This window comes from Pelobates fuscus, chromosome 3, assembly GCF_036172605.1.
Source record: "Pelobates fuscus isolate aPelFus1 chromosome 3, aPelFus1.pri, whole genome shotgun sequence".
NCBI classification, from domain to species: domain Eukaryota; kingdom Metazoa; phylum Chordata; class Amphibia; order Anura; family Pelobatidae; genus Pelobates; species Pelobates fuscus.
The window spans coordinates 356,399,338-356,425,966 of NC_086319.1; the positions used below are offsets into that span (position 1 = coordinate 356,399,338).

At 41.1% G+C, this 26,629-nt stretch overlaps 1 protein-coding gene across 1 annotated transcript in view; it reads left to right on the forward strand.

Moving 5' to 3' along the window:
- The first annotated feature begins 2,566 nt into the window (after positions 1-2,566).
- Positions 2,567-26,629, forward strand: part of COLGALT1 (collagen beta(1-O)galactosyltransferase 1) — a 66,553-nt gene continuing 42,490 nt past the window's right edge. The window contains exons 1-7 of the mRNA XM_063449216.1: positions 2,567-2,884; positions 7,795-7,905; positions 11,244-11,361; positions 15,810-15,944; positions 16,423-16,627; positions 17,303-17,422; positions 17,620-17,696. Of these exons, the coding sequence (XP_063305286.1) occupies positions 2,670-2,884; positions 7,795-7,905; positions 11,244-11,361; positions 15,810-15,944; positions 16,423-16,627; positions 17,303-17,422; positions 17,620-17,696 (981 nt within the window). The 5' untranslated portion in view covers positions 2,567-2,669. The remainder of the gene's footprint in view (positions 2,885-7,794; positions 7,906-11,243; positions 11,362-15,809; positions 15,945-16,422; positions 16,628-17,302; positions 17,423-17,619; positions 17,697-26,629) is intronic.

The window sequence follows — 26,629 nt, forward strand, 5'->3', positions numbered from 1 at the left end:
TGTGTTATGTCATTCCACTGTTTCATTTCATTTTTGAGTCCAATGCAGCCACGATTTAAGCTTTCCCGCTGCCTTCTTAACTTAAATAGAAAATTAGTTTCCCAGAAAAGGCTTAGTCACTTATTTTTCCATATATGTAGTGTTTTTAATTAAAATATCTCCAGTGCTTCTAGTTCAAAGGAATAATAAAATGCAACCCACTTCATCCCATTTTAATTGCTCTAAACATAAATGTAACTATAAACATTGATAACGTTTAACTTTATTATCAGTCTGCTTCCCCTCTGCCATCGCTATACAGACAGTCCATTGCTGTCTAATGAAAGTTAAAGGATCGCTATAGTGTCAGGAAAACAAAGTGGTTTTCATGACACTATAGTGCCCTGAGGGTGCCCCCCGCCCCCAGGGTCCCCCTCCCGTGGTGCTGAAGGGGTTAAAACCCCTTCAGCAGCTTACCTTATTCCAGCGCCGGGCTCCCTCGGTGCTGGTGACGCGGGCAGATCTACTTAATAAAATGGTGTGCCTGGCCTAAAGTGCATGTGTGAGCCTGGAGTGTCTTCCCTGCCCCATTCAATGCAGCCCACGTGCAGAGAGCAGAGTGTGGACCTAATGCCATGAACAAAACCAGGACGGAGGGACAGAAGTGAACTTGCAACGGTATGAGTGCCCGCAGCATTGCAGACTTCTCACATAACATTTAAGAACTTACTAGATTGTGGCCACTAAAAGTTTTAATGTATTTCTTCTAAGGTTCTTGCTGCAATTATTTTCTGCATGTTTTATTTGGCGGCATATGAAAAAATTACTTGTAAAAGCTGCAGACCTGCTATCTGCAGCTTTTACAAGCCCTCTCCTTCTTCCTCGGCATAGACTGAAACGCATTGCGAAGCCTCTGTGTTGAGGCCAAGAACTAGTGCGAGCGCACAAAGGCGTCTTTCCAATGCCTCTCAATGACATGTAATGCAATGCATTGAGAAGAGAGTCAAGGCAGGAGCAATGCCTGCTGCTTCCATTAACTCTGTGGAGCTAATGGAAGCAGAAAAAAGCCTGTCTGGCTGTCTGAGTGGAAGCCAGGGAGGATTCTGCCCCTAATTATAAAAGTGCAGATTTGAATTATAAACGTTCACAACTATAACACACTCTGGACACTTAAAGTACTTTGAAGTTGACGTGCTTTGTGTGTCTGGAGTGTTCCTTTTTAATGGTGTAGGGTTTTTTTTGTTTTCCTTGTGTGTACCTTTTATCATGGTTAGCATCTTGTAATTGCCCCTTAGGCCTGCATGCAATATCTTGATAATGCCATTACCTAATCATGGTGTCTAATGTGAGGATGGGACGGTGGTGGAGCCCAGTAAGTAAATCCATACTGTTACCAGTTAACACAACAAAGGGAGGTTTGCAGTCATTATCTGTGCCAACAAAACATATTTTAGTTGAGACAGTTATTCACTTGTTGGGACTCAAAGGAATATTCTATTGTTTATGCCAAAATAGCTAGTGTGAAAACATGGATAATTTGGAGTGTTTTTCCAGTTTGGCAATTGAGGCCTGAAATTTGAAAATGAATGTCAGTTCTCAACAATTTACCTTTTACGGAGTAACCCTGCTGGTGTACTTTTTACAGGACCGGTAATTAATATATATCTTCCAACAATTCAAACTGAGAAAGAGGGATACTTTAGTTTGGAATGGGTGAGTGGGGATGTGGCGACGGGAGGGGCCGTTATAAGAAATGTCAGGTGACTTACTAATAATAATTTATGGAAGTAAAATGTAATTTAGAACAAGAACAATGTATCGTGTTAACACAGACTGATTTCTAAACACACTCGCTGTAGTTTAAAGACACATTACTGGGAGTGTTATTGTTGTGGAGTTCCGTTCTGCACTGAGACACACCGACAATATAGAGATCCTACAAAACATTAGGATAGGAAAAAGGGACATAGGAATATGGGCCGAAAATAGGGACTGTCCCTCCTAAATACAGACACTTGGCAGGTATGTAATATGCTGTATATAATTTCAAAATGGATGCACTGTAAGAGCAGATCACTAAACATAACACTTTGAGCACTTTATTAAACACAATAATTAAACACTTATTATTATCATCGCCATTTATATAGCGCCAACATATTCTGTAGCGCTTTGCAATATTATGAGAGGGGGGATTTAACTATAAATAGGACAATTACAAGAAAACTTACAGGAACAATAGGTTATACAAAGAATGTATATAATAATGCATGTTTACGAACCATCTCTTCCATGTAACTTGTAATATTTTCTTTATTTCGTTTAAATATGTTAATTTTCATTCATTAATTCAACTAATGTAATATAGATGTAGTATGATGAGTACTGCTTGGTCCCCACCTACTTATCTGTATAGTGAATCTCATTCAGTACCACTGCGCTTGTTTTCCACGCATTACGACCCCTGAGTTGGCAGTGCGCCTTTCCCTTTAAGAGGTCCCAGCTGTCTGGAAGCCTCGCCTTTAAAACCGTGGCGTCGGCTGACAAATATACACTGCCTTAAAGGCGAAGTCCCTTCATGCTGCCAATCAAGATTCTTCAACTCTTACAGCGCGGCCACCTCCCCTTTAAACAGCGCCTACGGCTACAGAATTTATGTCGGCGGACGGAAAGTGACCTGAGTCGCCGCTATGTCCCGAGCTTGGCTGCTCCCGGGGCTGCTGGCCCTCCTCCTACCGGCAATCGGACAGGGCTACTTCCCGGAGGAGAGATGGAACCCGGAGTCCCCTCTCAGGCCGCCCACTGTGCTGCTTGCCCTGCTAGCCAGGAACTCCCAGGAGTCCCTGCCCGAAGTGCTGGGCACCATAGACCGACTGAGATACCCTAAGGACAGGATCTCTCTATGGTGAGCTGTCTGTCTGTCTGTCTGTCAGCAGGGCTGGATGGGACTCAGAGCTACCCACGTGGACATAGTCCATACACACCATCCATTCAGGGAAACTCAGTTTTCTAACTTGTGTAAACTTCACCCCATGTGGGGGACAGAGGAGGGGGTAAGGTAGTAAATATGTACAGGGCAGATGTGGCTTGATGGCTCTTTACACATATAACATCATGTATGTGTCATGTGTAATGTATTCTATGGATCGTGTATGTTCTGCTCTCTCCAGCCTGAGTTGCTGTGGTTTTTCCCCTGGGTTATGGAGTTCCACAACCACTCTGCTAGTGCATAGAACTAAGCTTAATTACTTTTTTTGGAATCTTTCTGTTAAACGTCATCAATACGTTCTGTTCTAAAACTACCGGTTATTGTGTTCTGGAACGAATATTAAAACATGGTAGGATTCCTGGGAGCAATTCTATGTATGTGTTTATATTGCCTAAATAAGGAGTCCAATAATAATTCTATAACTTTTTTTTTATTAGATCACTGATTTTTGATCATTATTGCTAAGGCTAGCAAATGGTTAATGCTAACATTTAATTCTACTTTGATTAGGAGTGATTTCTTCACATTGATAAAAGCTATGAAAGTTCTTTGGTCCGTTCAAAAGGCACATTCTTGGGATCAAGAGTCTGTAATTCACTTTTTTGTGTCACGTGAATGATGTGCCTGGCAAGGATTTGCCTCACTTCCACTACTCTAATCTAGTCCACAATGGTTGAAAGAGACCCTTCATACTCAGAACTGCCCACAGTAAATAACTTTCCATATTTGCATTGCCTTCCCTCCAGTCCAGTAATGACCCTACTGACATTGTAAAGAGTCTAATTTAATAAATTTACTTTGCTATTAATTAAATATTAATAAAGCCCCTGTTAGTATGGCTAACAGGGGCTTTATCACCTTTTGTTTACCGGAGTCCCTGTAGATCCTTTTCTCAAACATGAAATGCCTGTTGCTGTCTCATCTGTCTTAAGTGATGGCTGAAGGGAAATGACAAGATACAGCAAGCAAATGCTAATTAGAGCTCCTTATTTTGCCTTTAAATCTCTGTGAAAATAAGACAGAATAGCCACTATATTGTCTTAAATGAATATTTGGAATTTCAGTAAAAACTCCAGTGCAAATATGAATTGTTCATATAGATTTATTTTATTGTGCAATAAGAACTGACAGTGCCACTTTAAGGTAAGTATATTATTCGATCTACACAAGGTAGGGTCTGCCGTATGAGCTAACAGATTTGTTCCCTGTCTAAAGGACTACTCCAAACATCCTAAACGCTACAGTCCGCTGTTGTGGTTAAGATGCTAGAAGTACCTGGCGCCATTTCCTGTTAATGGATCGAACCATTTTGCAACCGTTACCTGGATCCCTGCTGGGTGCCAAGTGCCCCCTATGGCCTGGCCATTCATTAGCATTAGCAGAACACAAATTGACATTAGCCAGCCTGCAACTCTAGTTCTTAGCTCATGGCTCTACCAGAGGTTACAAATGGACTAAAATCCGTATGTGTTGCATTTTGTACTGAAATACTGCGCATGCAGACTCCAGGAACCATGACCACTTCAAATCACTGAAGTGGTCATGGTGCTTGGAGTAACCTTTGAAGTGAGTGATGTGGTAGCATTTTGTGTGTGAAGAACGTTATGGAACTGTAAATGGAACATTAGTGCGTTCTAATGAACATCTTGTTTTATTGGACATACTCAAGAGTTGTAAGGTACTTGGGTACTTTTTCTGCATTTTATCTACATATTTTTACTGGATTATTTTCTAGCACAACATATAGATTAAATTACATATTTTTCTTGAAGCTGCCTTAATCAGCTATACTTTACCCCCTTGTCCTTGTAAGGACTGCAGTTCCCAGGAATGAGTGTCGTCCAGTGCCTGGGAGTGTCTAGAGCGAATTCCCCAATCTCCTCCAGCAGGGAGCGGTTCCAGGACCCCAGTCAAGCTTCTGTGGGCAGAAGTGCTGCGGTTTGTCCCCAGTTCCAGCTCGGAAGCAGTCCTTGGCCGTGGTACCCAGCCAGGGGTACAGGGAGCTCCGTTACAGTTGTACACAGAGCTACATAGACTTGTGCACGGGTAAACATTTTTGTTCACCGAATCAATTTGTCCTAAAAAAAATTTGGTTTGGGTGGACTGTAATTTGGCAGGTGGCTTTTCGGTGAATTTCACCCATGTAATCGTTTTAAGAAAGAAAGAAAAAATGGAATTGGACACTGGGGCAGTACACTATTAGGTTATTTTTCCTGCCATTTGGTTCACAGATTCAAGTAAGAAAAAAATAACTATTAGGGGGAGAGCAGTACAAAATTCTGTATTTATTAAAAAAATTACTAGAAATATATATATATATATATATATATATATATTTTATTTAAAAAATAAAAAAAATTGCCCCCCCTCCCCTGTTTATCACTTCTTACTTGATATGTGAATAAAATCAGCTACAAAATTTCGTACCCATCTTCTAGCCTTCAATTCTCACTTTTTTTCCCCCCAATGTATATTTGGCACCACTGGGAGAACTTAGAATCACAAAGCATTTCGTCCATTCTCCGTTTTCAGTTATTGTAAGATACGTCAATATGGCTGTGGCAAACCTAGCCACTTCTGGACTATGATACGTAGAGGTTGTCCATAGGATGTAAGGGGGGACTGTATCTTCTATATTATGTGTGTATTGTATAGCACCGTTCGCATGCTGGCAGCCCTAAGCTACCAGCATGCAAACCCTTCGTTTGACGAATTGCGGCCCTCCGGGCCGTTCGCCAACCGAACACGGGCTCCCCAGGTGGACCACACACTTTGCAACAATGTTGCAATCGGTTAACGAGCGCCACACGACTGCTATCGGTAATTAAAGGCTCTCCTAGGTGCGGCGGTCGGCCATCTTGGATCCTTTGTCTCTCCAGCGGTGTTCGGTCATCGAGCGCCTGGTACTGGAAACGGCTACTCAATGATACGAACACCGCTGGACTTCCCGAGCGTTCGGGAGTTCCGCTCTCATCGCATTGTGTTCCCCATCGGCGTTCGGTAGTTTTAAACCGAACTCGATGGTTAAGTGTATTTTATGCAGCGTTCGGTCAGTTCAGCTGGGAGCTGAGCGGTATTCTCCCAAAAGATGCGCTCAGGTCCCAGCTACCTGCCGAACGTTCGGTCATTTAAATCTACCGAATAAAATGTGAAAACCTTTTTTTAATACAGATTGTCAGTTCTGCTGCACGAGGGGATAATCCACTTAATCGTCCATTTTAGTGGAAGTATCCTTCTCGTGCAGCACAGCCTGTTGGGAAAATTACATTGCATGATGGGAGAAATCCCCTGGATTTACTGTATGGAAACCCCTTGCATGGGGAACTGTATAAATATGCCAGCTGTGAATAAAGCCAGTTAGTTGACTCCCAGACTGTGTTTCGTCCGGTTATTGGGAGGATTTGGGAACTTGCCTTACTTTTCAGCGCTGACTGTGGATGTACCTGTGGAACCAGCGGATATCGGGGATTTTAATATTGCCCTCCGCTACAATGGCAATTTTGAGTTCTGAAATTTGAAGACAGAAGAGACACTAGGCACCTAAACAACTTTGGGTAAATGAAGCAGTTTTGGAGTATGAATCATGCCTCCGCAGTCTTACTGCTCAGTTCTCTGCCGTTTTTGAGTTAAATAACTTTGTTTATGTAGCCCTAGTCACACTTCCCTGCATGTTACTGCTTACAGCCTTTCTAAAAACTTCATGGGAAGAGAGAACTAATGTTTTAACTTCCTTTTATTGCACAGTCTTTTTAACCAAGAATGTATCTCCTGCTCTGTTAATCGCCTTCTAGACCCTGCAGGTGCCTCCTGTGTGTGATGAAAATTAAATTTACAGAGAATTAGATGAAAACTTTTATAGGAAGTCTAATAATGAAATGACTACATTGTTTCCATGTAGTCTATGTGATTGACAGCCAGGGGAGGTGTGGCTAGAGTTGCAGAAGCCGAAACAAAAGTGATTTAACTCCTAAATGGCAGAGACTATAGGGGCACGATCTATATGCCTAAACTTCATTAATCTCTAAAGTTGTTTTTATACTTTTTTTTTTTTTTTTTTTTTTAATGGAGCACTATATATCATTAGGAATACGAACTCCCCTCCCCCCCCCACACACACTTTTCCGCTGTGACGATTTAAAAGCAGCACTGCCACCCCCCTGAAAAATTAGTATTTCATAAAGATATACTCTTTCACTGATATTTCCTACACATATATACGTGTGTGTGTATATATAAATTTGTTTATTATTTTTTTTTACACTGGGTGGAGCTAATGCCGTCTAGAAGTGTCAATCCCCCCAGTAGTCACCAGTGATGGCTGCAGGGAATTGGCTTTAGCTATAGAGTATCTTTCAGGTCCTTCAGAAACCTCCGTACTTGCAAGCATGCGCTGAAGTGCCAGGAGCTGAGGAGGACCCACCGAAAAAAGATGATTCCGGCCACCAGACCACCAGTGGCAATGTCACCATCAAGGGTTTTTGCAAATTGGAATAGCAGAGTTTTGCATTGTCGCCGCCTCGAGGCATTTTAACCCTGCCATGTAAACATTGCTTTGATAGCAGAACGGCAGTGTTAAAACAACAGGGGTACGACACGCAAACCACTTTATTGAGATGAAGTGGTCTGTGTGCCTACAGTATCATTTTCACTGAAATCAATGGTACCCATTTTACCATGTATGGCATCACACTGTAGCCACGCGCCCATATACATTTGTGACATAATGGGAAGAAAAAGAGTGCTCTTCAAGGGAAGATTCCAGTTCATCAAAATTAGATCAAAACCAGAAATGTATCAAATTTTATTTATATCTTTGCTTCCAACAGGGTTGCTACAGATCATAATTTGGACAATACAAGCAGTATTCTGAGAGAATGGCTGATCAACGTGCAGAGTCAATACCATCACGTGGAGTGGAGGCCGCAAGAACAACCAAGGTATTAAAACAGTGTTCGAGTGTGTTTAAATAGTTATCCCCTGTTTGTACAAATAACAATGTTATTTTTGCATAAATTGTGAAGCGCTCTGGATAAGATTAAAGTTTCAAAGGTTGTGTCAAATTTCCTATCTGCTTGGCAGTTCCACAGAGTTTCCTAGTTTGTCCCGGTCGGGAACATGGAGCCCTCACAACTAATTACTCGGTGGAAGTCTGGTCTGGACAGGTCAGCCTGGGTTTCCTGGTCACCCTGTGCTCCAAATAAGCACAAGGTGACGTAACGTAGTGAAGCTACCATGACCCCCCTCCAAAGCTCAAACCTCCCTCCATATGTCCCCATTCTTAGGATGTTGCCCTGACACGCACACCACCACCACCATCACTCACTACAGCGAATATCACTGTAAACCTCCACAATGCAACAAACAATTAACACATGCAAGCTTATTCCCTTAGAATGGATTTTTTCTCTCCTCCCATTCCCAATCTTTATTTAGGAAATAATAAAAGTCCTGTAAGTAACATTTTCTGACACAAGATGGAACCAAAGTTCTTGTTCACGTCCTCATTATGCCCTGTCTTGAATATTGCAACTAATGTAAACCCCCATACTGTCCTTGATCCACACTGCTGAAAAGCTTGTCTTCCGTCTGTTCACCCCCACAATCATTGATATCTTATCTTATTAAAATTTTGTTTAAAATCAGGTTTAGTTTTTTCGTTCTTTTTAAAAAGATTGTCTTGTAAAGATTTGACCCTATATTTTTTCCAAAATGTAAGGTGTCAATAAAACGTCACTTTTATAAAGGTGCGATGTTGCATCCTCCTAGCTGGGAGGACACTCTTCCTGATTGCTTTGTGCCCCCCTTTTCTTCTATGAGAAGCATCCTATTGGGCTTGGATCATCTGTAGCTGCGGCGAGGTGACCCTTTTGTCTCTGGATTAGGTGTGAGTAACTCTTCATTTAGGGAGCAATAGAGAGGTCAACAATCTGTATGTAGTTTGCAACACTGCCAAATATCAAATGCTTTTATTTATGGTGTAGTATTCCCTACAATTAAGTGACTTCAGACTAAGTAGGTTCAATAACTCTATTTTACATCCACGCTAGCATGTACAGTATTCAGATTCCAGACACTGCTTTAGAAATCCATTTGAAGTGGCAGGTTGTGAAAATAGCCATGCATGCTCCAAAATGCTTTGATTGGGGGAAAAAGCCATCAGGCTTGATAACTTGAGCAAGAGCCGGTTGATCTACAGTCAGAGTTAATCTCTCACTGGTGGCAAGGAACCCTTATTTAGTGTTAAACTGCTCGAACATGGTTTAACACTGAATGGAGGAACAGTGCCAGGGGACTTTCTCTGAATTGGACCCAAACAATACAGGGAGTGCAGAATTATTAGGCAAATGAGTATTTTGACCACATCATCCTCTTTATGCATGTTGTCTTACTCCAAGCTGTATAGGCTCGAAAGCCTACTACCAATTAAGCATAATAGGTGATGTGCATCTCTGTAATGAGAAGGGGTGTGATGACATCAACACCCTATATCAGGTGTGCATAATTATTAGGCAACTTCCTTTCCTTTGGCAAAATGGGTCAAAAGAAGGACTTGACAGGCTCAGAAAAGTCAAAAATAGTGAGATATCTTGCAGAGGGATGCAGCACTCTTAAAATTGCAAAGCTTCTGAAGCGTGATCATCGAACAATCAAGCGTTTCATTCAAAATGGTCAACAGGGTCGCAAGAAGCGTGTGGAAAAACCAAGGCGCAAAATAACTGCCCATGAACGGAGAAAAGTCAAGCGTGCAGCTGCCAAGATGCCACTTGCCACCAGTTTGGCCATATTTCAGAGCTGCAACATCACTGGAGTGCCCAAAAGCACAAGGTGTGCAATACTCAGAGACATGGCCAAGGTAAGAAAGGCTGAAAGACGACCACCACTGAACAAGACACACAAGCTGAAACGTCAAGACTGGGCCAAGAAATATCTCAAGACTGATTTTTCTAAGGTTTTATGGACTGATGAAATGAGAGTGAGTCTTGATGGGCCAGATGGATGGGCCTGTGGCTGGATTGGTAAAGGGCAGAGAGCTCCAGTCCGACTCAGACGCCAGCAAGGTGGAGGTGGAGTACTGGTTTGGGCTGGTATCATCAAAGATGAGCTTGTGGGGCCTTTTCGGGTTAAGGATGGAGTCAAGCTCAACTCCCAGTTATTGCCAGTTTCTGGAAGACACCTTCTTCAAGCAGTGGTACAGGAAGAAGTCTGGATCCTTCAAGAAAAACATGATTTTCATGCAGGACAATGCTCCATCACACGCGTCCAAGTACTCCACAGCGTGGCTGGCAAGAAAGGGTATAAAAGAAGAAAATCTAATGACATGGCCTCCTTGTTCACCTGATCTGAACCCCATTGAGAACCTGTGGTCCATCATCAAATGTGAGATTTACAAGGAGGGAAAACAGTACACCTCTCTGAACAGTGTCTGGGAGGCTGTGGTTGCTTCTGCACGCAATGTTGATGGTGAACAGATCAAAACACTGACAGAATCCATGGATGGCAGGCTTTTGAGTGTCCTTGCAAAGAAAGGTGGCTATATTGGTCACTGATTTCTTTTTGTTTTGTTTTTGAATGTCAGAAATGTATATTTGTGAATGTTGAGATGTTATATTGGTTTCACTGGTAAAAATAAATAATTGAAATGGGTATATATTTGTTTTTTGTTAAGTTGCCTAATAATTATGCACAGTAATAGTCACCTGCACACACAGATATCCCCCTAAAATAGCTAAAACTAAAAACAAACTAAAAACTACTTCCAAAAATATTCAGCTTTGATATTAATTAGTTTTTTGGGTTCATTGAGAACATGGTTGTTGTTCAATAATAAAATTAATCCTCAAAAATACAACTTGCCTAATAATTCTGCACTCCCTGTATATCCCTGAAGAGCTAGTCGCTGAGCACCCTCCCTGTCCAAAAAAGCTCTCTATTTGGAGGTCGGGGACTGAGCGATACCCACTTAAAGATTGACCGGATCTCGGCACAGTCCCGATTTTAATGAACAGTTCCAGAGTGTTTCGGGGTATCTCCCGGTCAGGCGCTTAGTGTGTAAAATTTACATCTACTTTTTCTTCTCTAACAATCTGATGTGAAATAGGCAATTCTTTAGTATTATTTACTTTCCTCCAAGTAAACAAATGGGTGTGGAAGACAGTGTATCACTTGAAAAGAAGACTATTGTCAAAAACAAATCAAATAAAATGTCTTCACCAAGTGGTCCTCATTGTGGATGCCATGACTTGCAAGTGGCTGACTGTTTCTACTGTTTCCTTAGGTGGTTTCAGGATGAGGAAGGTCCCAAGCACTGGTCCCATGGACGCTACGAGTACATCATGAAGTTGCGACAGGCTGCGTTAACCTCTGCGCGTGAGATGTGGGCAGACTACATCATGGTATGTGAAAGATTATAGGATGAATTAATACTAGGTGAAAAAAAACTATTGCTTACTGGTTTTAAACATACCTCTCCAAGAGACCAAACAACATTTGGAGAGATCAGTATTACTACAAGCTTCGTGTCTGAGTAACGCCCAAGAAAGATTCTTAAGAACATGATTGGTAAACCCTCAATCAGCTGAAGTAGATCTGTGTTAGTTTGCAGCACATATTGCATCACATAATAAGGGTGGGTAGGCCCTATGTAGTTGTCAGATAAGTCAGAGGGACAGATGAGGGGATAACCCTAAGTAAGTAAGTACAAAGAAATGTGAGAACAGTACTGTCCCTGTATAGTATCGGAGAAAATCTCAGAAATTAGTTAATAATATTAATCCTTTATTAGTTTAATTCTCAACACACGCACTGATAATAACAACAGAATCAGCGGTCATTGCTGCCCCAGTGATGGATAACTGAGGTAGAGACAAATGACTCAAACTTAATCGAACTAAGTGAGGAATATGTACAAACGGGAAGTGAAAAAGACAAAAGATATATATACATAAAACAAAAAGCGGGGGCACACGTCACCGTCAACGGTGATCCCAATTACCCAGCAGAGTAACTTGTTGCCAGTTACTCTTTATTCCCGAGATTAACAGAGTGACTTATTGTCAGTTACTCGTGTCAATACTAATCTGAGCATCTAGGTTAGATATGTGCAGTGCACCATAGAATACAGAGGGCTCCAATCCTAGCTGGAGTGGCTAATATATATACAATGTATCTGTGCCGTCTAGTTTTATCTGTGGCACACCCGAGCGTCGGGACAATAATCTGCACAATATAGTTGCTCTGATCGCACCAATCTGCAGAGTGTTGATACTGTTTGAGGTATCAAGGAGATATGTCCCTGAGCACGGATGCTATGTGCCCGGTATGGTATGTATGGACCAGAACGTAACCCAGCAACTTCTCGTCAGTTACTGGTGTTAGTAATGATTTGAGCACCTCGGTCCGGCACACCATAGAAAAAATCCGCTAATAGCTAGAGTGGCTAGTTTATACACTATATCATTGCCGTCTGGTTGTCTTTGTGGCATACCCGAGCATGGGAACTGTGATCGGCACCATATAGTTGCTATGATCGCACTGATCTATAGGGTGTTGATACACTCTGAAGGTATCAGAAGGGGGTTCCATACAGCGGTCCGATACGTGCCGTCCACCAGAGTAATGCCCCTGTAAAGAGGGGGCTGTGGTGGTCTGCTGGTTAGTACCGGGGGGGGTATGTGTGGAGACTGTATTCAAAAGTGCGTGCCCCTTAAAAACAAATAGTAATCGTTGCCCAGTCTAGTGAAAGCCTAGCAAGATCTCACTGTTAGGGGTGAGATGTCTGAGTAGCACAATTGCAATGGCAGGAAGGTAGTACCCCCTGCTTAGCACCCAGTGAGATAGCGAGAAAGACATATTGCATCACATTTTCACTAACCAATGCAAAGGTGTCATTCACAGTTTTTAAAGGTCTTTGTAAATCTGGATTTTTTTGTGTAATGAGGAGTATGTAACGAACGCTGGTATTTCAGATACTTGTTTGTTCCTTTCCTCCTGAACTGCTAGAGACTGAGTGATTATAGCTTGCACTTCGGGTGTTGATTTGAATGTTCTCCAGAAGAAGTACAGCATCCAAGTAAATTCACCAAGCAAGTCAGACGACTACCAAAATATCAGCCTAGACTAGATGAAGGGTACAACAGGAATTAATTTATTCAGGCCAACTGGCCGTTTTTTATGCAAGTCCTCTTGCACGGGGTTTACAGTGACATATTGCAGGGGCATTCCCCACTGGACCTGAGAGGGCACTATGACAAAATACATACTGTAAGTACATTGGCTTTCAGGTCCAGGACACTCCCACATAAATAGGATAATCATTTCCCTGTACTTGGGAGATAATTGAGTCAAAGATTGTACTAAACTCCATTATCTCCAGGCACAAAAAAACATACATTTCAACAAAACCCAGAAAGTACCTTTAAAACCAATGGAGAAGTCATATGCCCTGATAGCCCCAATCTGGGAGACCAACATATCCAAAAATCACCCAGATCCGTTCAGGAGTTCTGAATTTTCATTGAAGTCATCATTTTGACCGACCGTGCACATGGTCCTATTCCCAAAACCGTTCCATGAAATCAGTGCTAATGGTCGGTCAAGTTTGGTAGTCTTTTACAGGTCTCCCTGTGGGCAGGAGGTTGGCAAGCAGGCTCCTCCAGGAGCTCGTTGCAAATTCACGTGGGAAGGGGGGTTTGTCACATGGTATAATATAGTATGAGACAACTAGAATATGGGAAAGGGAATGCACTCGCAAAGTTGGCAGAAATTCAGGCTTTTTACCCAACCTTGGGTATATCTGAAATTGATTAGATCCCTCTTACATTATTTTGGTCTTCAATTAAAACCAATGTGAAATTAGTTGATCAGATTTGGTGTGTTTTAAAGGTATTTTGGGGTTTTGTATAAATGTTTGTTTTCTGTGCCTGGAGATAACTGAGTTTAATACAGTGCTTGACTCAATTATCTCCCAGAACTATGTCGTCTGGTTACTGGGAGGGGAAAGGGCTAATCACTGTTCCAGCGTGGAGGATTCAATGGGAAAAGTCCTTGTAAGGACTAGAGCTCCCAGGACTGAGTGTCATTCAGTGCCTAGAGCGAATTCCACATTCGGCTCCAGGAGGGAGGGGTTCCAGGACCCCAGTCAAGCCAAGGCGACTGTGGGCAGAAGTGCTGCAGTTTGTCCCCTGTACCAGCTAGGAAGCGGTCCTTGGCTGAGGTACCCTGCCGGGGTACAGGGAGCTCTGTTACATACCACATGCAGGTTATTTCCAGAAATTCCGGCTACCTCGAGCATTGTTTAAGATCTCTTTACCTATAGAAAACAAGGTTTTATATATTTTATCTTATTATTAGATCCTTCTTTTACTTTTTTTGCTTATTCACTTGTTTTGGGTGTTGATGTGAGGCAACATATTAGGGGGTTCTTGGTTTCTTTGAAAGTTATATAGTGGTTGTTTTTTCTTTTTACATTTAATTGAAGACCACCTGCTTTTATATAATGCTGATCTTTGCTTAAGCATAATATTTTATTTGTGTAGAAAATTTGCTGAAACTTCTATTGGGCCACCTTTTTATTTTGGTTGATTTCCCTTTTTTAGTGTGTGTGTGTGTGTGTGTTTGTGTGTATATATATATGTGTGTATATATATTTTCGGGGCTAGTACAAACCATTATCTGGAAATCTATTCATAAACAGGGCTATACATAGGACACAAGGTCACACATTTATGCTGGAAGAAAGGAGATTTCATCTAAGGCAAAGAAAAGGGTTTTTTTTTTTACAGTAAGAGCAATAAGGATATGGAATTCTCTGCCTCAAGAGGTGTTTTTTTCAGTCACTACAGATGTTTAAACTGCAATTGGATAAATACTTGCAAAAACACAACATACAGGGATACATCTGACTGCCATTCTGCGGTCAAGAAGGGATTTTTTCCTAGTTTGTGGCAAAATTGGAAGCGCTACAGGTTTTTTGCCTTCTTTTGGATCAACAGCAAAAACATATGTGAGGAAGGCGGAACTTGATGGACGCAAGTCTCTTTTCAGCTATGTAACTATATTTTATCCACGTAGTGGCAATTATTGACAATGATCATGCTCTGTATAAGAACAAGTTGTCCCCGCTTGTTTATATGTATAACTAAAAAAACAAGGTGTAAAAATAAAACGGATACAATTTGTGTCTTGTAATACCTTTTTTTTTTTTTTTTTTATTTTTTTTAATGACAAGCTTTCGGGAGAACCTCCCCTTTCTCAAGTCTAAAGCATTTCTGAGCAAGACGACACAGAATTCAAAGTTGAGTTGTGATACTGGGGTTAAAGTGACATGAGAGCAGATAAGACACAGGGTTGATAGAAAATAGCACCATTCTTGCATAGGGTTGTAAATAAGATATAAATGCGACCCTCTGCGAGAATGGTGCCCTGTGACACCCTGTGTCTTATCTGCACTCCTGTTGCCTTAACCCGTGTATCACAACTCAACTTTGAATTCTATGTGTCGTCTTGCTCAGAAATGCTTTTAGACTTGAGAAAGGGAGATTCCCTCGAAAGCTTGTTCTGTTAGTCCAATAAAAAAGGTATTACAAGAAACAAATTTTATCTGTGGTTTTTACATCTACATCACTGGACTAATACGGCTACAATCTCTACTTAAGGGGAAGTTGAAACACTGTGTAATAGTGTTTCTGATAAAATGTATTAAGTTTCATTGGCATGGCAAGGGCAGCAAAGTAAACCTAATTTTATCACTGGCTCTGTATATGAGTTAAATTAACGATCGTTGTGCCATTCTGTGTTTGTTTGTTGGTGTTAACTCAGTGGACTGGACCATTTTATTCCATAGTTTATGGATGCTGACAACTTGCTGACAAATCCAAACACACTAACTCTGCTCATTGCTGAAAATAAGACTGTAGTGGCGCCTATGCTGGAGTCCAGAGCGGCATATTCAAATTTCTGGTGTGGGATGACAACCCAGGTAAGGTTTAGTTTCAAATGTTGAATTTTTTTTTTTTTTTTGGTATACTTTGCTACTGAAAGTATATCTGAGACACAACCATATTTTCTTATTCTTGATGTTTTGTAATTAAGAACTTTTAATAAGCATATGTGTTGTTTTTTTTTTTTTTTTCTTACAATCCTTTCTGTATCTGGAAGTATACGTTGATTTCAGCAAAGACTCTTCTAGAGAGTTCACAAAGTTTGTTTGCTAGAGCGGAATCTACATTATCTTTAAAGCCGGCTTGTTCAAGACTTGTTGCAAAACTTTCCTGTAAAGAGCTGGGGGGACCGTTGGAAATAGAAGTTGTGTTGTCCAACTAAATCTCAATTATTTATTAAAAAAATTACTATATATTTTTTTTATTTGCAATTTCATATCACAATCGGTACACATCAGAATTAAATAATTATTGATATCTTTTGAGATATGTGCCATAACCAATCTTCTCCTATAGGGTTATTACCGACGAACTCCAGCTTACATGCCAATCAGGCGCAGAGAACGTCGTGGTTGCTTTTCTGTCCCTATGGTTCACTCCACATTTCTGATTGACCTGCGTAAAGAAGCTTCCCGTCACCTAGACTTCTATCCACCTCATCCTGACTACACTTGGGCTTTTGATGACATCATAGTATTTGCTTTCTCCTGCCGACAAGCAGGTGAGATTGGACAATCCATCATAAATTGATAAGGATTTGTGTTTAACCCCAAAGTCTTCAATCCCACGCCTGATCAATTTGCCCCTTTACTTCCCTTCCAGTCTGAGGCTTCAACCATAAAGCCTCTAACCGGGTGCTGGTGATGGGCTGTGAGCTTCAGCTGATGCTGTCAGCCTATCCATAGTTCCCCATTCATGAAATGAAAAGGATGATTTGTACCCCTACAGGTAAGCCAGTGCCCAAAACCTCTTCACACCATAACAACTTCATTCTTATGAAGTTGTTATGGTGCCCAGAGAGTCCCTTTTAAAGGAACATTTTAAACACTATAACCACCTCAATCTATTCTAGTGGTTATTACGCATGGAGTCTTTGAATGCCACATCCCCCCCCCCCCTGTTAATAAATGTATTCATTTTGTCCAGTGCTTATACACTGATAGCAGTGATAGGCTGGGAGTGTTGGACCAACCAGCTCGCAGTGTATCACTGGCATCCAATATGTTAATGACTTTGTACCCTCAATTCAGAAGTAAAGGAGTTCTGCATTATCTGGGAAGGACTTGCCGAAAAAGCATCCTAGCACTACAATAAGCTATAGCATTCTTCACATTTAGACTGTTTCTTAAAGTGCAAGATTATCAACTGTTTGTATAATGTTAATGTCTATCTCCAGATGTGCAGATGTTCCTGTGTAATAAAGAGGCGTATGGATATCTCCCTGTTCCTCTGCGTTCTCACGGCTCTCTTATTGATGAGGCAGACAACTTCCTACATACAAAGCTGGAGATTATGGGTGAGTTTACCACCAGCAGTAGAAGCCACCGGCATTTGTTTAACCCCAATCATTTGCGAGTATAATGCTAGCCACAGTTAAGACCATACGATCTGTACCCTGATAATATAAAAAAAAGAAAAAGTTTTGAAAAACCTGACCTCGTATATTACACTCGTAGTGGGTTGGCACATTACAGTGTCTAATTCTATTCACAGTGAAAGGTCCTCCAATAGAACCATCGCGTTTTGTGTCTGTTGCGGCAAAAGTACCAGACAAGATGTCATTGGATGAGGTAATTACATACTTTGTATTTATAGTAGGTGAGCAAATGGATTAAATGGCTGCTTTTCTAGTTCTTCTGAATTTTATATGGGAGTTTTTACTTGGTACATTATTTCTATGCAGTGGTCTGTGACTCCTCAGGTGTTTAGTTTCTCTACACGAAGTCTGGTTTGCAATATAATTCAGGGTCTCGCTAATCTCTACCGTAGTGACATGCTTTATCGCTAATATTTGCTTGTGTTCCTTTGAACCTAGTACAGAATTAAAACTTTGAAGGCACGGAATGTTTCTGGCCCTGGTATTCTAAATTTTAACAGAACAATAAACTATAAAAATTCATTGTTAAATTGGAAGAAAACCAACATGTACATCTGATCAATTTTGGTTTGTGTTCCAGTGCTTAATGTTTCACATCAGTGAAAACGATCCTTACCCATATAAACTATATTGATTAGTAAAGTTATGCAATAAAACCTTTAGGCAGAACCTTTATTTTATTTTTAATTTTTTTAAGGGGTCTCTCTAAGAACCATAAACACTACAGCTCATTGTAGGGATTATGGTGTTATGAGTGTTTTGGGTGAAACCCCACATTGCTTTTGAGCAGATTAACATCTGGAACCTGTCCATTCTTCTTACACCAAAATAATGAGTAAGGTTCACTTTAATTTTTTTATTTTTTTAAATATTTATATAAAATCATGATGTGTATGTGTTTATATGATTTTATATATATATATATATATGCACACACATTATGTAAGAGGAACAAGAGCACTCATAATAATTGACTTTGTGGTTTTAAAAATATAAGATTTGGGTAAACCCATTACAGTAACCATTGTCAATATTACTGTAATGCAAATATTGCCAAAAAAAAGCCTGACCTCATAAGCCTGTTCTGGCTTGATACATTTCTGGGTCCGTTTAGGCAACCTCTGTTCTCAGCTCAGTTTAAACTCCAAGAAGATCTCCTTTTCACCACATTATCTCAGAAGGAAATAGACAAAACATAGCATAATACTGATATACGCAAGCAGTATTAAATAAAGAAATGACTCACTTGATAAGAGCCCCTATGATCGACTTAAGTGCTCAGATACTGTGTGAATAAGGTTCACAGCTCCTCTCTAAAAATACCTGGCATATTGCCGGGGCAATGAAGTGACCAGGCTGCTTTTAAGTAATTCAAACAGGCTTTATTTGATCAGATAATTTTTTTTTTTAAAAGACAGGGAAGCTCTACCAGACTGGGGAAGCTGTTTGGCAAAACACTAGAAATAATACTATATAGATAATAAAAAAATATATATCGTTATAACGCCAAGCCTCCGTAGCAAGCCAGTAACCAACCTCATGCTGATGATTTGCATTAACAACGAAACGGCTGTCCATGAGTGGTTCACTGGCTTTGCTTCTCTTCCTGAGTTGTGTTTCAAAGCTGTTGTATACAGCAGACACATACTCCAATGAATCCTTGTATAAAGTGGAATTATAAGGCAAAAATGTGGTTCTTTGTTGAGCTCATTTGCATATGCCTACCCAGAATCCCTTGCAGTAGTGAGAGCACTGTCAAAGTGAGATTTCTGTGGGAAAAGCAAGTCTTATGGCTTGATTGGTGTGTGTATTATGTGATTAATATAAATAATGTTTTTTTTTTTTTGTTTTTTTTTATAATATTTGTATATTGGTACAAAATGTATATACTGGAAAAATTGGATAACAATATAAGTGATATCACTATTGTATCACCTTTTTAAAGATGTTTTTAGAAATAAGGGCTAAACCTCACTTTATTTTGGTTTGTATTTGGCCTCTGACTACCAAAGCAGAGACCTAACATTTGAGAGTCCCGGTTTTGTTTTACTTGCTTTCCTGTGCAGCTGCTTAACGTAGTGTTTACAATTTGGAGACATAATTAATTGGAATGTCAGGCTAGATGAGAAATGCATTATGAGCAGTTCAGCTCACCATCGGAGAGATTGACTTTCATAAAAGCTTCCTGAACTCACCAAACATTATTAAATTCCCCCACTGCTCCCATACAAGCATGGACCAGTGAAGTGCTAGCCAGCACAGCAGATCTTGCACTGTTAGAAGCCTCCTTTGCCTAACACTTTCCATACAGGATTTAAAGAAACGGTGCCATCTGTAGCCAAAACAAACTCTGTATGCGACAAACATTTACACCAGATTGTAGCACATTGAAATCTGAATTGCACATTTTGAGGCAAAATTAGTTTATCTGGAAATACAAATCCATTAGAAAATGCTATAGTCACTATCATTTTTTTTGCTTACATTTTGCAATTTGGATTTCAATGTACTACATTTAGCATTTACGGAATAAACCCCTCTGGATCATACACAGTAAATCTGCAGGTAAACAAGACAGACGTGTCAAGAACAGGGGCTGGTAAGAAAGCCAACTGAATTTGTAGCATGAAAGAGGTGAGAGAATGTTAAGAATGTGGGTTTAGGAGTAATCCAATCCATCTTCTAGGATATCCTAAAACATTAAAACAATCCACCGGTCCTTCTGGAGTACATAAAGGGAATTTATCTGAAAGTAATAAACACCTGTCTACCAGGCAGGCTAACCATCTGTGCCTGAAATGATAAAATCCAGTTCTCAAAAACTGGCTTTTTTTTTTTTTTTTTCAATAAGTTTCAGCAATATATTTATACATTAATAATTTTGTGAAGTAGAAAATCTTTTCAAGATGCTCAATCCCTGACAACCCGTTGTTCCGCAGAAACCCAGATTACACTAGAATTTGAATTCTGAACGTGGAGAATACATTTTACTGAGCTGTGTGGAATTCACAGAGGAGCATGTATTTCTGGATAAATTGGCTGTTTTCCAGTTGGCATTGTTGCAAAAACCTGTAATGGATTTTTTTGGAAACCGATCTAAAAGAAGAATCTCAAGACAATTAGTTGGGCTTCTGCAATAGAAAAAAAAATACTGTACATCTGATTTCTTTGGAACCGATGACTTCACTCCGCAGGCATTTAGAAGATTTAAGCATTTCTTTTTATAAGAAAAAATGTAATCTGAATCAAACTCCTAAACTCCGTAGCCGTTTGAGATTCAACTGGGTTGGAGGAATCCACGAATGGGACGGTGGAAACTTGGAACAGAGGTTGTCCCACTTCATATGAATAGCTAATATTGGCCACCAGTACAAAAACTGCTTGTGTGTGTTTTAAAATTAGATTTAATATTGGCATCCAGGAACATGACTTCTTCAGCTTGTTTTTTACCTGAATAACAAGATTCAATCTTACTGGGGTGTGGAGCCCATCTAAGACCAGTTAAGTGCGCAGGTACCTTGAATACAGAGGAAAAGACTCTTTTTATGATAATACAGAGAGTTAAAGAAGTATTGTATTCCCTTTTGGAAAGGCAGTCCTGGTTTCCGTAGTGCACTGTCTTGGTGGCACTACCACATCTGTACCATCCAGGGAGTACAGAATTCATCCGTGCCATAGATTGCTGAATACAACTTTAGAGCACATCATTTCAGAAGGAATGAAATATCATATCTCCACTGATAACTCATGTTAAAACCTAGACTTTTTGGAATATTAAGCATTTAAAGGACCACTATAGTGCCCTGAGGGTGCCCCCACCCTCAGGGTCCCCCTCCCGCCCGGCTCCGGAAAGGGGAAAAGGGGTAAAACTTACCTTTTTCCAGCGCTGGGCGAGGAGCTCTCTGCCTCCGATCCTTCTCTGTTCCGCCCCTTCGGCTGAATGCGCACGCACGGCAAGAGCTGCGCGCGCATTCAGCCGGTCGCATAGGAAAGCATTATCAATGCTTTCCTATGGACGCTTGCGTGCTCTCACTGTGATTTTCACAGTGAGAATCACGCAAGCGCCTCTAGCGGCTGTCAATGAGACAGCCGCTAGAGGATTAGGGGGAAGGCTTAACCAATTTATAAAGATAGCAGTTTCTCTGAAACTGCTATGTTTAATAAAAAAATGGGTTAACCCTAGCTGGACCTGGCACCCAGACCACTTCATTAAGCTGTAGTGGTCTGGGTGCCTAGAGTGGTCCTTTTAAGAACTCTTCTAACAGATTATAGACTGGGAGGCATCCATTTGTCCCTGGAAAAAGATTGCTAAATCCCTTGTTTTGGCTTTGTCACAGGATATTTGGAAGGAAACAAGAAATGTCTTGCTGCAAATTTATTTTCCATCTGTGCATGTCGCAGCTATTATTTCCTTCCTCGTCTTCGTGAATGTGCACATTTTTATTCCCCTGAATACTGACGTATTACTGCACTGCTTTTATTCCTGGAACTGATTTTGTAGGAACCAAATACAACAAAATGTGCAGTATATAGAAACAGTGCAGCTTGTTAACAAGTGAAACTAATCACAGAAAGTTCCACCCTTATAGAACATGTAATGGATCTCCTATACTCCGACCGAGTATATCCGTTGTAATTCTCCCAACTCCCAAGTAAATCTGTGATTAGAGCTCTTGGTTACCCAAACATCAGCCTATACTTGATGAAGGGTACAACATGAATAATATGTTTATTTGGTTACACATGGCTTTTATGCAAAGAAGTATTGTATTCCCTTTTGGAAAGGCAGTCCTGGTCTCTCATACACCATTACAGGAGTTTCCCTCCCAATATCCTCTGTACCTGAGAGATAATTGCGTTAGGATACCTCTTTAATTTAATTATCGCTCAGGAACAGAAAGATCTACAATAGGTCTAAACACCCCACAAACACATTTAAATATATCAAAAGGGGTTAATTGATTACATGGAAGGCCAGAGCTTACAACTTAAGTTCCTCTTTGAAGCGGCGACCCCCAACAGAGCTATTTTGTAAGGTGTGAGAAGGCACACATACGTGGCCTGGGCTCTGTACAAACCAACTCTAACATCCACCATATGTCTTGCTTGCCTCTCAGACAGGAAGTCCTTTGAAATGGTAATGATCATTGGCTTTCAAGAAGAACAAAAAAAAAAAACTTGTGTTTCATTATGATCTCCAAAAGAGACATTTGCTTAACCTAACTATCCCCCAGGCACTAGAGTTACAGATTGTGACGGACCGCCTGGGTGCCTCCGTCAAACAATGCTCCTAGTGCTCACCAAGGACCATCAGCACCACACTCGACACCACAACCACCGCCAATCCCACGAACTGCTGCAGCTTGGTTTGGGGTTTCGCCGTCCTCCACCCACCCTGGACCCAAGGCTGGGCTCCAGCTTCCAGTGGGTGAACCTCTCTGAAATCCAGAGAGCAGGAACAAGAACAGCTCTTACCAGAGCTAGTGCTGCTACTCTGGGGAGTATAGTGATTATAGCAATCCCCAGAGTGTAGTTCTCTAATCCCCCAAACATGAGCCAAGACTTCATGAAGGTTTGTTTAATGGAAGCAAGCACTCACAATTTATACAATTCCTCAGGCCAGAGGCACACCCCCTGGACCTGATGGTACACAGGCACACAAAGGACACAAACTAATCAAAACAATACAACAATGTCTGACACTCCCACATACACAGTAAAATCCCTCCCTTCTATCCTGGAGATAATTGGCTTGAGTAACTGTAGTAAACTCAACTATCTCCAGGTACAGAAAATATCTCTGAGTTTACAACTGCAACAAAACACATTAAAATACAGAACTTATATTCCATAGAACTGAACCCCCACATTTAACCTATCCCCAGATAGCTTGGATCTAAGCGCTCAATATATCCGAACAGCGCTCAGGTCCCACAAGCAGAATAACATTGCCATGGGGTTAAAGTTTTGTGGAAGCCTCTTTTGACCGACCGCACACAGGATTTCCTGCCCAAAACAGTTCCACAGAATTTGGCTGTGCGGCCGGTCTATTTCCAATGTTAAAGTCAGTTCAAATAGACGAACGGCAACCGTTCGTGCAAACAGTCAATGATAAAGTGCCGTTCGAATTGTCGAACGGCGTTCGGCTCCAGTCGAAGCGTTGAAATCTAGAGAAGGTAAAGTTTCAGCGGTGTTCATGCCGTCGCATGTTCGATTTGAGTTCCATGAACTCGACGACCAAACCCCGCTGAACGCATTCGACTGAATTAAAAAATGGCTGCCGCCACGTGTTCATTTGTCAAATGGCGGCTACTTCGGCTGTATCTGAAGTACCATTTCAGAGGTGCAGAATATCCAATATAATTTAAAGGGGCAGAAACAGTATTTTACAATCCAATATGCCCAATTAAAGTTTTTAAAGGGCCATACATCCCAGGGGCCATAGTCACAGGGCAAGGGGCCTGTCAAGCAGGCCTCTTTAAATCCCAGTGACAAAGGTGCTTTCATAAAACATACATCCTACACGTATAGGAACCCTAAAAATAAACCAGGGAAATGGGCAGGAGGCTAGCTTCCACACTCCTCCAGGTGTTTGCGGCAAACGTCCAGGTTAAGGTGCGTTCGTCACAGAACAAATCAAAAATCACAGGTGAACCAAAATTCACTGCACCCAAGTGTATAATATCAAATAATATAAGTGAAATATTCCACATAAAACTGTGTGAATAAGTGATATTAAGATTTCATATATATACACTATCTCACAAAAGTGAGTACACCCTCACCTTTTTGTAAATATTTTATTATCTTTTCATGTGACAACACTGAATAAATTACAGTAGTAAGTGTACAGCCTGTATAACAGTGTAAATTTGCTATCCCTTCAAAATAACTCAACACACAGCCATTAATGTCTAAACCACTGACAACAAAAGTGAGTACACCCCTAAGTGGAAATGTCCAAATTGGGCCCAATTAGCCATTTTCTCTCCCCGATGTCATGCGACTCGTTAGAGTTAAAAGGTCTCAGGTGTGAATAGGGAGCCGGTGTGTTAATTTTGGTGTTATCGCTCTCACACTCTCTCATACTGGTCACTGGAAGTTCAACATGGCACCTCATGGCAAAGAACTCTCTGAGGATTCGAAAAAAAGAATTGTTGCTCTACATAAAGCTGGCCTAGGCTATAAGAAGATAGCCAAGACCCGGAAAATGAGCTGCAGTACAGTGGGCAAGACCATACAGCCGTTTCACAGGACAGGTTCCACTCAGAACAGGCCTCGCCATGGTTGACCAAAGAAGTTGAGTGCACGTGCTCAGCGTCATATCCAGAGGTTGTCTTTGGGAAATAGACATATGAGTGCTGCCAGCATTGCTGCAGAGGTTGATGGGGTGGGGGTCAGCCTGTCAGTGCTCAGACCATACGCTGGACACTGCATCAAATTAGTCTGCATGGCTGTCGTCCAACAAGGAATCCTCTTCTAAAGATGATGCACAAGAAAATCTGCAAACAGTTTGCTGAAGACAAGCAGATTAAGGACATGGATTACTGGAACCATGTCCTGTGGTGCAATGAGACCAAGAAAAACTGGTTCAGATGGTGTTAAGCGTCTGTGGCGGCAACCAGGTAAGGAGTACAAAGACAAGTATGTCTTGCCTACAGTCAACCATGGTGGTGGGAGTGTCATGGTCTGGGCCTGCATGAGTGCTGCCGGCACTGGGGAGCTACAGTTCATTGAGGGAACCTTGAATGCTAACATGTACTGTGACATACTGAAGCAGAGCATGATCCCATCCCTTCGGAGACTGGGCCGCAGGGCAGTATTTCAACATGAGAACGACCCCAAACACACCTCCAAGATGACCACTGCCTTGCTAAAGAAGGTAAAGGTGATGGACTGGACAAGCATGTCTCTGGTGAACTCCATGCCCATGAGGGTTAAGGCAGTGCTGGAAATTAATGGTGGCCACCCAAAATATTGACACTTTGGGTCCAATTTGGACATTTCCACTTAGGGGTGTACTCACTTTTGTTGCCAACAGTTTAGACATTAATGGCTGTGTGTTGTTATTTTGAGGGGACAGCAAATGTACACTGTTATACAGGTTGTACACTTACTACTTTACATTGTAGCATAGTGTCATTTCTTCAGTGTTGTCACATAAAAAAAATATAAAAAAATATTTACAAAAATGTGAGGGTTGAACTCATTTTTGTGAGATGCTGTATATACCCAAAGGATGGCAAACATACACTCTCAAAGGGTAGCAGAGTGATCATAAAAGATGAAAAAATGTGTTCCCTTTAATACAATAAGATTTTTATAAGCCTGGGAATCCGGATGTAGGATGACGTGGGACGGCGCACGGAGGCACGCCGCGTCTCGCGGGTTTTTTTTCTTGGCCGGAAGATGGGAGATACTGAGCAGAGCGGGGCGTTGTGAGGGAAGACGCCCGATCTGCTTTCTGCTGCGGTTGGCGGTACTGGTCGATGCGGTGTTGCTGAGCGGTCGTGAGAGAAGACAGGTCTCAAACGCTTATTTGTTAAGTGGAAAACAAATTCCGTCCAGTGACTGCTGGAAAAGAGTGATGGGAGTGACCCCCCAGGACGCTTAAACGGAGAAGTGGATAAGTATACCGGCTGGTTTGCTACACATTTATGCTACATTTACGCTATATAACGCGAATAGAAAGAGAAAGTGAAAGAGAGGGGAAGAGAGGAGGAGTAAATGGCCTCAAAAAAAAACCTCAGAGGGTAAACAGAATTTAAAAAGAGCTGCTAAAAAACAAGAGCCAGCCATAGAAAGGAGGACCTCAGGTTTTTTCTCTCCCCAATTAAACAAGGGTAGTAGTACTAAATCTATACAAGAAGAATCAATTCCTATATTGGACCCCAAAGAGACTGAGATAGACAAAACTTTGTCAGATAGCTCATGGGAAGAAAATGTATCTATCACAGCCGGTTATCTATCCAAATGCCTGGAGATCCAATTAGAAAAAATAAAAGAAGAAATAAAAAATGAGATTCTAAATATAGGAAGAAGAGTGGTATTGTTAGAAGAGAAGACGGATCAAATAAATATACAACAAAAAAACAATACGGATAATATAAATAAATTGGATGAAAC